Here is a 12,616-nt window from a genome sequence, read left to right on the forward strand (position 1 = left end):
CGATGTGTTTGGGATGGAACCTATATATGCATGAGACACTTTGCTGTCTAATGCCACTTCTTCGTCCAATTGCGATGGACCTGACATGTGGATCAACCGCAACAGCCGCAAGAACATTAATTTCCCCCTCTTCTGTCGTCGTTTGTTCACTTCTGTTACGTAGTCTAGGTGTTACACTAGCACTTACACGTAACTAGTTGAAGAAATTGATAAATAATTGACAAGATCGTTGACATTTATTGTGGTATCCTGCTGCATACACCGTAGAAGAACGAACTGCATTCTTCCTACACTCTCCACACCCCATGAGCGTGTCGGTTCCTTCTACACTGCTAAATTCCATTGCCACCCTAAGCCCCCTGCTTGGACTGTCACACACCAAGTAAATAGCAAGTAGCAATGCACCCAAGGAGTACACTAGCATACTGCAAGCAAACATAACAACATCCTACCTAGCAACTACGCAGTTTGAATGGAACAAAGAAGTATCGGTATTGGAAATTTCCAAAATACAATATCTCATAAATGACTCGCACTAGACGCCTGCAAAAAACCCTACTTTTAGTTTGTTAATGTCAACAGACATTGTTACAATTAAAGAGAGTATTTTTGCCAAAACAACACCCTTTCTTATTATTATTACTCTCTGGAGATTTGCTAACAATATGAGCCCTTGACTACCCATCAATTCTGTGAAAACCGCATATCGGTAGCACATTCCATTTCCGCAACATTTGCGGTGCTAGTTTTAGGTTATTCGCATTTATATGAAAAATAAATGGAAAGCAGTGTGAAATAACAGCTCACTTTCACTTTTCGCGTCCGAAGCCAGCTTGTACACAATGTGTGTGCGCCAATCATTTTAAAAAGCGTGGTCAAAATTTGCCAAGACTTCGAAAAGCTTTGCTATGGAAATTCGGAGCTTCCTTTATGGCTGCTTTTGTGAGCAATGTTTTAAGTTTTTTTCTACAACTCCGTAGAAACCCTCACCGAAAAGGCAGGCTAGTTCTGTACAAAAACCCTAAGACTCAATTTTTATCACACAGGCAGAAAGTTCAAAAGAGAATTACTCTGAAAGTTGTACTGCCTGAAGCGCCAGCGTAAGCACGAGTACGCAGAAACCATAGATAACCATCGCTCTCGAGTCATTGATGGGCATGTGCGTTATCTATCCCCCCCCCCCCCTTTCTCTCTCTCTCTGTGTCACACACACAGTTCGTAAATGGGGTATTACTGGAGAGGAGAAAGTGTGTGTTATTAACCACGCAGGCACAGTCTACTGTGCACTACTACCTGTTGCACAGGCAGCAGTGAGGGTGACAGACACTGACGTAGGGGAGCAGCTGAAGCGTCTAGAGATCGACCTACATATACAGGGTGTTACAAAAAGGTACGACCAAACATTCAGGAAACATTACTCACACACAAATAAAGAAAAGATGTTTTGTGGACATGTGTCCGGAAACGCTTAATTTCCATGTTAGAGCTCATTTTAGTTTCGTCAGTATGTACTGTACTTCCTCGATTCACCGCCAGTTGGCCCCATTGAAGGACGGTAATGTTGATTTCGGTGCTTGTGTTGACATGCGACTCATTGCTCTGCAGTACTAGCATCAAGCACATCAGTACGTAGCATCAACAGGTTAGTGTTCATCACGTGTTTTGCAGCCAGTGCAATGTTTACAAATGTGGAGTTGGCAGATGCCCATTTTATGTATGAATTAGCACGGGTCAATAGCCGTGGCGCGGTACGTTTGTATCGAGACAGATTTCCAGAACGAAGGTGTCCCGACAGGAAGACGTTCGAAGCAATTGATCGCCGTCTTAGGGAGCACGGAACATTCCAGCCTATGACTCGCGACTGGGGAAGACCTAGAACGACGAGGACACCTGCAATGGACGAGGCAATTCTTCGTGCAGTTGACGATAACCCTAATGTCAGCGTCAGAGAAGTTGCTGCTGTACAAGGTAACGTTGACCACGTCACTGTATGGAGAGTGCTACGGGAGAACCAGTTGTTTCCGTACCATGTACAGCGTGTGCAGGCACTATGAGCATTTGATTGGCCTCCACGGGTACACTTCTGCGAATGGTTCATCCAACAATGTGTCAATCCTCATTTCAGTGCAAATGTTCTCTTTACGGATGAGGCTTCATTCCAACGTGATCAAATTATAAATTTTCACAATCAACATGTGTGGGCTGACTAGAATCCGCACGCAATTGTGCAATCACGTCATCAACACAGATTTTCTGTGAACGTTTGGGCAGGCATTGTTGGTGATGTCTTGATTGGTCCCCATGTTCTTCCACCTACGCTCAATGGAGCACGTTATCATGATTTCATACGGGATACTGGACCTGTGCTGCTAGAACATGTGCCTTTACAAGTACGACACAACATATGGTTCATGCACAATGGAGCTCCTGCACATTTCAGTCGAAGTGTTCATACGCTTCTCAACAACAGATTCGGCGACCGATGGATTGGTAGAGGCGGACCAATTCCATGGCCTCCACGCTCTCCTGACCTCAACCCTCTTGACTTTCATTTATGGGGGCATTTGAAAGCTCTTGTCTACGCAACCCCGGTACCAAATGTAGAGACTCTTCGTGCTCGTATTGTGGATGGCTGTGATACAATACGCCATTCTCCAGGGCTGCATCAGCGCATCTGGAATTCCATGCGACGGAGGGTGGATGCATGTATCCTCGCTAACGGAGGACGTTTTGAACATTTGCTGTAACAAAGTCTTTGAAGTCACGCTGGTACGTTCTGTTGCTGTGTGTTCCATTCCATGATTAATGTGATTTGAAGAGAAGTAATAAAATGAGCTCTAACATGGAAAGTAAGCGTTTCCGGACACATGTCCACATAACATATTTTCTTTCTTTGTGTGTGAGGAATTTTCCTGAAAGTTTGGCCGTACCTTTTTGTAACACCCTGTATGCAACTGTTGCGAAGCAAACAGGTAAACAAAGGATTTGAAACAATGGTGTTCAACAGACAACAGCTAGTATTCTGTTCTGCAAAATTCACGTCGTAAGTAACCAATAAGTAGGCCCATGAATTCTACCGTTGGCCACACCTCGACGTTGTCGGAACCCATATTGACATCGTTTAAGAATTAATCATGTTACAACCACAGAGAAGAATTTCCCGCATCCATCGGTGACAGTACTTGAGAAATACAAATTTTCCATACGAGGATGGTAAAAGGGATCGAAACGGAAAAGTTTTCGCAGTACAATACAACGAAAAACCTAGAATCAAAAGATAAATGGTTTCTCAACGGCGTCTTTCAGTTGGGTGAATTTTTTTGAGTGGCGAACCACTAACATGTCAGGGCTTATATGTGTAGCAAGTCGGTAATTACTAGCGTGATAGAAAACGGAAAATTCTGTATTAACTACTTCCTCATGTAAAGTTGTTTTAGTTTAAAAAGAAGAAATCTGGTAATTCTTCACAAAATTGTTTAGAAATTTACAAGTGTGTCGATGTTGAACTTGCGTATTTTGTTTGCTCGAAGGGTATGGCAGATTATGTTGATGACACCAGATGAAGACGATAACAACAGACAGCTGAAGAAAGGTCAAGGACCTTAGGTGCACGGTTTTCGTGGAACCAGTTCCTGTAGCCGGCCACGCGAGGAAAAACAGCTCCGTGCGGCCAACTTGTACGAGCCAACCATTCAGCTTGTGGATGCGCGCCTGCCGCAGCTGAAACGGAAGTCGGAAGACCGCATCATTCCGCTCCGAGCACGCAACTACCGCGTTGTAACAAAAACTTAAAAAAAATTAAATTAGCCCAGCAGCCAAAGGATGATGGTCTGGCGACATCTAAATCTACATCTACATCTACATCATACTCCGCAAGCCACCTAATGGTGTATGGCGAAGGGTACTTTCCGTACCACTATCTGATCTCTCCAACCCTGTTCCACTCGCGTATAGTGCGTGGGAAGAATGATTGTCGGTAAGCCTATGTACTGGCTCTAATTTCTCGCATTTTCTCCTCATTGTCAATACATGAGATGTATATTGGGAGGAGTGGGGTGGGGGGGAGTAATGTGTTGTCTGACTCCTACTGAAAAGTGCTGTCTCGAAATTTCAGTAGTAAATGTCTCCGTGATGTACAACGTCTCTCTTGTAACGTCTGCCTGTGGAGTTTGTTTAGCATCTCTGTAACGCTCTCTCGCCAGCTAAAGGATCCTGTGACAAAACGCTCCGCTCTTCGTTGGACTTTCTCTATCTCCTCTATCAGTCCTACCTGATAGGGGTGCCAGACAGACGAACAATACTCAAGAATGGGGCGATCAAGCGCCTTAGAAGCAGCTTCCTTCGTAGGTGAGTTACATTTACGATGAATCTGAGTCTTGTGTTTGCTTTTCCCACTATCTGTTTTATGTGGTCATTCCACTAAAGGTCCCTCTGGATAGTTACGCTGTCTCCAACTGTTTGTCATCAATAGTGTAGCTGTACAGTAGTGGACTTCTTTTCCTATGTATGCGCAATATATTCAGCATTTTCCCACGTACACGTGTCATTGCGAAAAGTTAAAGAAGCGATAAGTGGGACAACAATTTCAGGACTCAATAAATATTGAATCCCAAACTTCTGAATTTTTAGTTTGAAACATGCCCACTTATCCACAGATCCCAAAATTCTGTGTTCATCACCTTAGCAACAGATAAACAGTCTCGTCTTCATAGGAGTATTCTCTCCAACCTTCTTCTGTTTTGAGTTTTACTTGGAGTTTTTAGCGTGATGATGTATCCATGTTTCCTCTTCCTAATAAGTTCAGCTCTGAAATATTCATGGTTACTATTTTGTCATTAATCAGCAAATGAATGGTTCAGATTTTCCGTGTATCTGAGATACATTCGTCTTGTGATCGTCAGTTACCTTATGAATATTTTCAGTGGTTTACTTTCTAGTTGTCTCGGCTCATCGGCCAGAAACCATAGGTATAGTTCTTTCCTAGAAATTCGTCTGATTATAGAATCAGTCGTCCTATGTAATGACACTAAGTACAAGGGAGGAATCGTGCTACATTTGCCTCAGAGTGTAATGCATATATTTCTCTAATAATATGCTTGGAAGTAGCTCTGACACAGTTCGGGATGAGCCAGTGCTGTGTTGCGTACTGTTTATGATATTAGTACAATATCAGCAGCATACAGTTAAGTTAAAACGTCAAAAGCTGCTGCTTTGCACATATATGCTGTATATCTGTCGAGATTTTCGATTTCAGTGCGTTGGTTAGTGAGATGCATATTGATGATAGCACATTTTTTTCCAAGTATAACTGACAGTGACAAATGCCAAGATGACACACTACAGTACGCAATGAATGAAACTAAAAGCTGTTTATAGCCCAGACGAAGTATAACGGTATGGACCAGGTATGACGCGAAATTCACTTCCTTAGGTGCATATTTAGTTGATACAATATTCGTTGATTTCAGCATAAAATTTACTTGATGATTCAATGCGGCAATTACTATTCCGCATGTATCCAACCTTGTTAGCAAATGATATTGCCGCGGTTGGTAGCCGCACGGTTTTACAAACATAGTATCTGAACTGCTGTGTCACTGCACAAGTGTGATCCCCCCACCCCAAGATGATGACTGTGCATCTTAACTTTTATATTTGTTTTTAATTTCCTTGCAGAACGTATATGAAAATTATAGACAATTTTCAACTGACCTGAATTCTTAATTATTCGCCGTTTTTCAGTGTGGGCTGTAGAACTGGTGTTTGTGCGTTTTCAGATTTCACTACCATTTCATCTCACGTCACGCAAGTTGCGACTACAGAGTTCTCATAAGCAGTGTACTAGTGGCAGGTATCAGAACTGCCATTCTGCTGTTCGCGTTAGACAGCTGAATTGCTGGAATGTGTGCAGTGTCCCTGAATCCCCAGCTAACACCAGCAGTGGGTGGGGCCACGCAAGGTTGAGTGAGAGAAGGTGCTCATGCCTTGGTATGGTTGAGCGCTGATCGCATCTGCCTGCCATCGACCGACGGGTGCGTATGTTGGGCCAGTGTCCCAGATTGGCTTTTTGGATGTTTTTGAATTTGCGCTAGCAGGCCAATGCCCCAATTTTTATTATTTAATGTCGCAAAAATCTGTTCTGAGAGCAACAGGCCTACTACCACAGTGTAAACAGAAAAACAATTACAGTCACTTAGTAGTGGAAAGCGTCAGGACCAAATGAGATGCCTCTAAGATTCTACAAAGATTACGCAAAAGAATTTATTCCCCTTCTAGCAGTAATTTATCGTAGATCGATTGAGCAACGAAGTGGACCTAGTGGCTGAAAGGAAACGCGGGTCATTCCTGTTTTTAAGAGGGGCCGTAGGACAGATACACACAGTTAGACAATTATAGACCTATGTCGTTGACGTCAATCCGTTGCATAATTAAATTATGGAACGTGTTTTATGCTCAAGAATTGACGTTTCTGGAGAATGAAACTCTCCTCTATAAAAATCGGTATGGATTCCGGAAACAGAGACCCTACGTAACTCAGCTCGCTCTGTTGCTCCATGAGATCCACAGCGCCGTCGACATTGGCGCTCAGATTGCCGCCATGTTCCTTGATTTCAGGAAGACATTCGACAGCGTCCGGCACTTCCATTTACTGACAAAAATAAGAGCTTGTCGAGTATCGGAGCAGATTTACGACTGGGTTCAAGACTTCCTGCCAGGTAGATCTCTACACGTCGCCCTTAACCGAACAAAATCGACAGATGTAAAGGTAATTTCCGGACTATCTGAAGGAAATGTCACTCGTCTGCTGCTGCTAAAGTATATAAATGATGTAGTAGAAAGCGTTGGATGCTCTTTAAGGCTGTTTGTAGGTGATGTAGTTGTCTATAACAAAATAGCAGCGACAGAAGATAGTAACATTTATACAATGCCCTCTAGAGAACTGATGAATCGTGCAGGCTCTGGCAGTTCACCCTGAACTTAAATAACTGTAACATATTGCACATACATAGAAACACAGATCCACAACTGTACAGCTACACTGTTGATGACAAACCGCTGGGAACAGTATCTATCGTAAAATGACTATAAGTAACTATCCAGAACGATCTTAAGTGGGATGACCACATTAAACAAGTAGTGAGAAAAGCAGATGACAGACTCAGATTCATAGGAAGAATCTTAAGGAAATGTAACTCATCCAAGAAGGAAGTGGCTTACAAGGCGCTTGTTCGACCGATACTTGGGTATTTTTCATTTATATGGACTCCCCACCACGTCGGACTGACTGATAGAAGCAGAGAGAGAGAGAGAGAGAGAGAGAGAGAGAGAGAGAGAGAGACAGAGAGAGTGAGGGAAAAGCCAATGAAGTGCGGCTAGTTTCGTTACAGGATCATTTAGCAGGCGCTGCTATTGACATTTCGAGAAAGCAGTTTTCGGGAAGGGTCGGACAAGATATTTTTTCCCACCACATACGTCTTTTGTAGTGACCACAAGCAGAAAATTCGAGAAATTAGAGCCAATACAGGGGCTTATCGACAATCGTCGTTCCCACGCTCTATTCGCGAGTGGAACAGGATTGGAGGGCTCAGTTAGAGGTACGATAAGTACCCTCCGCCACACACCATTAGGTGCCTTGCGGATTATCGTGTAGATATAGATGTGATATTATAGGAGTTGGGAAATCCTTGTAGCACAACTGAGATATTTTGAATTTCTCACCAAATTTTGAATTTTCCAAAAGCTTCTGAATTTCCCGCCATTTTATATGTAGGGCAATTGACCTATGTGTAAAAGAGGGAGATTGGGGGAAATCTGACAATAGCGCATCATGTCATAGAAGAAGGTATAAATATTACAGCAGTGTAGATTGCAACGGAACTGTCACTGCCTACTTACTCGTGTCTGCTAAAGAGATTGGCTACAGTGTACTTGTCTGTACTCTTCTGCAATATTGGTGTTCAGTGTGGTATCCATATCTGATACGACTGACAGAGGATATTGAACGAGTTCAAAGAAGGTTAGTCGATTTTGTACTACTGTGAAGTAGGGGAGATAGTGCCATGGATATGATACATGAGTTGGGGTGGCATTCATTGAAACAAAGGCATTTCTTTTTGCAATGAGTTATCTCGAAACATCATCCACCAACTTTCTCCTTTCAATGTGTAAATGTTTATTGGCAAGCACCTGCATAAGGAGAAATGATCATCAGTAACAAAATAAGTGAAATCAAAGCTTGCATGGGAAGGTTTCTAGTGTTCATTTATTCCACTTGCTGTTCAAGAGTGGAGTGGTAGAGAAATATCATGGAGGAGGTTTGATGAGGGCACTGCCAGACGTTTAACAGTGAATTGCAGAGTAGTCACGTAGATACAGAAGTAGATCCAAAAATTAACATGCCGAGCCCATTCAGATAAGGCACAAAGACCAGGAAAAAGAAAATAAAGAATCTTGGTAAATTTCAGTTCAGTCTGGCTCTTGCATCTTGATCATTGGCACTGGATGTTTCTTCATGTAACAATACCATATGTGCTCCTATGCTACTGTCAGAAATAACAGCTGTCTAAACAGGTCCTTATGGGGAGCATGGTTACTACTTTTAGATATTATTATAATGACCTTTTCCTGTAGTTTGAAACAGTGTTCATTTTATGTATATGAAACCCCCAAAAACAATTCTGTAGCTAAACATGGAGTGGATATAGGAGTGATATGTATATTATTAAGATATCCAAAGTGGCATGTGGTGCTACAGTGTGGCCCATGCTCCCAGGGTTGTGCGAGTCGCCGTGCGTGCGGGTGTCAGAGTGCAGCTGGCTGGTGCAACTGCTGCACTCTAAGCCACGGCCCGCAGGCCTCGCTGAGCTGATGCAGAGCCTCATATGTGGCAGGGACGGCTACTATATTTTCGTCAGTTGTGGGCCACCACCGGTACAGCTGCAGCCACACATGCCGCCACCGCCGCAGCCAGAGCCGCAGCCGCAGCCAGAGGGTCCCATCTGGCGTCACCCCAACCTGTGGCTCCTGCCCATGTGAGTCACGCTGTCTCTTGCCTGCCTCTGATCTTGTTTTTCCTTACAGTGGCCAGTTATTACTACATACAAGGTGAATCCCAAATCTGTCGCCAAAAGTTTGGAGGTTACTCTGCCTAATTTTGTGTGTGTCTTCTTTTAAAGGACCCACACTCTCCAGGGGCTTGTTACAAAGCAATAACATACATATGATTTACTATGCTTCCTACTACTAGTTAACGTTGATTCTGTGATAATACCATCAGAATGGTGACAAACCTGTAATACAAGATCACCAAAATGTACAAAAGAAAAACAAGAAAGTGATATAAATCTCAAATGTGAGAGTACTACTACGAATATTAATTTATTTATCAGGATCCGTCGGACTGTGCGAGCTAGACCTACTTGGTTATGGAACGAATCAGTACGTAGTTTACAGAATGCTGATTAGAAAATTTGCAAACAAAGGAATTAAAGAATCAATAAAACACGAAAAATTTGTGACATAACATGAATAAAAAACAGAAATTACGTAGAAAATTTCGGAACTAAAGTGAGGAACTCCTGCATACAATAGGAGGAGTGTGTCAAAAGGAAACCTGTTAACTTAGGTTTGATAGAAATTATAACTCTGCTGAAAGCCTAGTGAAAACGAAATATGCTGAACAGCGCGCGTCTTTCTGTATACTGCGAAGAAGGTATTATTCAAGTGCAAATAGTCTTTTCCTCTAGTCTTCACTGCACGATTACAGTTTCTTCTGAATGAGTCATTATTGTCTACAACAAATTCCTGATGAAATGTAGGTACAGAAATGCCAGCATTAGAATTGCAAGGCACCTGAACAATGATGTACATCAGCATTGTGAAGTGACACAGCAGGTCAGTCTGTAGCTGTTTCCAGTGCTAAGTATATTGTTGGTGAATGCAGAGTTGGCATTTCCCATAGTTGGTGGAGAAGCTCATCACAGCACTCTTCAACTGCTTTCAGCGAATCCATACATGTCATACATACAGACCAACCCTTCATAGCTGCAGTTACCAATTCTGTTGTGTATCACTGTTAAGGTACAACTATCACTGCCTGAATGGGAAATCCCAGGTATTTCTGAGTACAAGTTTCAAGGCAGAGTAATGTGAGCATTCCTTTCGTCAAAAACAGATATCATGAGTGAATGGAAAAAGTTTGTTTTCAAATAATACACATAGTACTTACCTTATTTGCTGTGTGATATAAACGTAAATGTAGTGGGCCGAGGAGGGCACAGAGGGGTCGAAAATCAAACAAAATGTAACTACTCTCTAATAAGCCAACAGATACTACACATCCATTGTACTCTATTAGATAATGCCCTTGAACAATCTCTGAAATTTTCTCAGTGGAGTTCAGCTTATCTTCTACAGAACTCAAAAACTTATATCGCCACCACCATGACAGGCACAGTATTTTTTCATCAGAATTCTCTTTCTCAATCTGATTTTGGTCGTAGGAAATCGCTACATATAGCTAGTTTTGTAATAACAGTTAAAGTAAGCAGGCATAATGAGGTCTGTTTAGAAGAGAACGGATGTTGTCCAATCGGGAATGGGACAATGCCGAGCATGTTGTTTTAACAATGGACTACAGCTTTTAAAGTGATATGTGCTAATAACTTAATGTGAATTAAGAAGAATGGCTCTAAGGCAGTTACCTTTCTGGTCCGAGTTGATAAATAGGAATCTATCACCTGACGATGTGGCTTCAGTTGACACGAAACTGGTCATCACTTTGAATAAAAGTATTTTCAAGTCAGTGAGGATTATTTCATTCAGGAAGTGATAATGCTGTCTGTGTACTCTGTTCTATCCGTGAAAGTGTCAAGAATTGTTTAATTGTAAATCGTGCACGCACAGTGACTTCACCAAAAGAAGGCTGCCTGGCTTTGTGAACACAACCATAAGAATCACGCCATCGAAATCCGTTCACTTACAAAAAACCAGTAAATTCCTTTTAGTAATCGAATTTTCATGTATAAATCGGCTACAATCTTCTGATTACTTTACACCTTAGATTTGAGAAACATGTGAACAAGAAGAAGGTTAGATAAGATTTGAGAATATGTGTAAGGTATGTTGCAAGTGACTGAGTGATCATATTCTCAAATGTTGGGTGAACATAGTTGGGATATTTACACATGGGGTGTTAAGCTATCTTAAGATATACACACAGTATTATCTGCAATACTTGTCTTGCTGCATTTACCTTTCATGTAAGGGTGTAACTACTAAGTGAGTACATTGAGGACACTGGGAGACATTTCGTTAATGTCTTCTAAAGCACCCACAAACTGAAAGAAAAAACTGGAAAAATTGAATTAAAAGCTAAACATAGTGAAATTTGATATCGTTATTACTAAGTTTCTTCGTTCCCTTATATCTGTGTTTAATATTTCCATCTTCAAAAAATTTACAATCCCAACCACTAATTAATTCCAGGTATCAATATGTCAAAATAATTTTAAATTTAGTATCAAACTCCACACAAATTTTTCACCATGTCTTGTTTTTAAATCTTCATAGCCAGCAACGTAATATAAATTATTTATTTCATACTAATCGTTTTAAACAAATTAGATGCATTATTGAGCATCTTCAGTAGAACCTCCATTTACATAAATTAAAGATTTAGTAAGATTAGAAAGTCTCACTTAAAATTATATGCTAAGTATCAGAATGTTAAATTTTTCTTGCCGTACATGACTACATACATAAGTGTATCATTCAGAATTTTGTCACTGAATGCAGTACACAGCTTCATTGTTGTTTTTGAGTAGTTACAGCATTCATTCTCTTAGACACACTTATAACATAGTTGGGCAATTTTCAATAACTTTGAAGGGACTTACATTGATATAATTACTGAATTACGTTAAAATACTTGAGTACTCAGCTTTGCTATAGTTAACTCAATGGCTAGAGACAGAGTGAATCACTTAAGGACACAAAAGGAAATGAAAGAATGTTCCATTCTAGATTTGAGGTGATAACCTCGAACAGCTTTGCCACACAGTTGTCAAGCGATTTTTATTGAATTTTACAAGATATGAGGATAATCTCAACAATCTGCTCAAAAAATACTAATCCTCATGTATAGCTGAGTATGAGTAGAATGAATGCAACCACTTCCAATACTTATATTGATCTCTATGGTGTTGTTGGCAGATTTAGGTTATTTTAAATCTTTTCATTAACAGGAAATGAGTAAATCTGATAGCTCTCTATTTTGTTCAGTATTTATTAAAGATAAAAATTTATTAAACCATTTGTGGAACAGCTGTTACAGTAGCACCACTGAAATCAATCAAATGATTATTTTTATCAGTTACAGTTATCTCTAAATCCTGAATAGGACCAAAAATTGTAATGTATACATGATAATGCGTTTCATGAATTAGCGGTACACCAACTTCAGCATTAGGCTTGTATAAAGCAGTAAGATTAGCTTCTTGATGAAAATGATCAGCATGCTTTAAAGACATTTCATAAGTTAAATTAAGCTTCTATTAATTTCAGTGGAATAAAGTTAGACATGCCATTAGCAACAGCTTTTTATTAACTTCAATTG

At 40.9% G+C, this 12,616-nt stretch overlaps 1 protein-coding gene across 1 annotated transcript in view; it reads left to right on the forward strand.

The window, feature by feature from the left end:
• The window catches only part of LOC124623271 (CLIP domain-containing serine protease 2-like), a 60,626-nt gene that overhangs the window by 14,617 nt on the left and 33,393 nt on the right, over window positions 1-12,616 (forward strand). The window contains exon 2 of the mRNA XM_047149025.1: window positions 8,774-9,032. Within this exon, the coding sequence (XP_047004981.1) occupies window positions 8,774-9,032 (259 nt within the window). The remainder of the gene's footprint in view (window positions 1-8,773; window positions 9,033-12,616) is intronic.

This window comes from Schistocerca americana, chromosome 1, assembly GCF_021461395.2.
Source record: "Schistocerca americana isolate TAMUIC-IGC-003095 chromosome 1, iqSchAmer2.1, whole genome shotgun sequence".
Taxonomy (NCBI): Eukaryota; Metazoa; Arthropoda; class Insecta; order Orthoptera; family Acrididae; genus Schistocerca; species Schistocerca americana.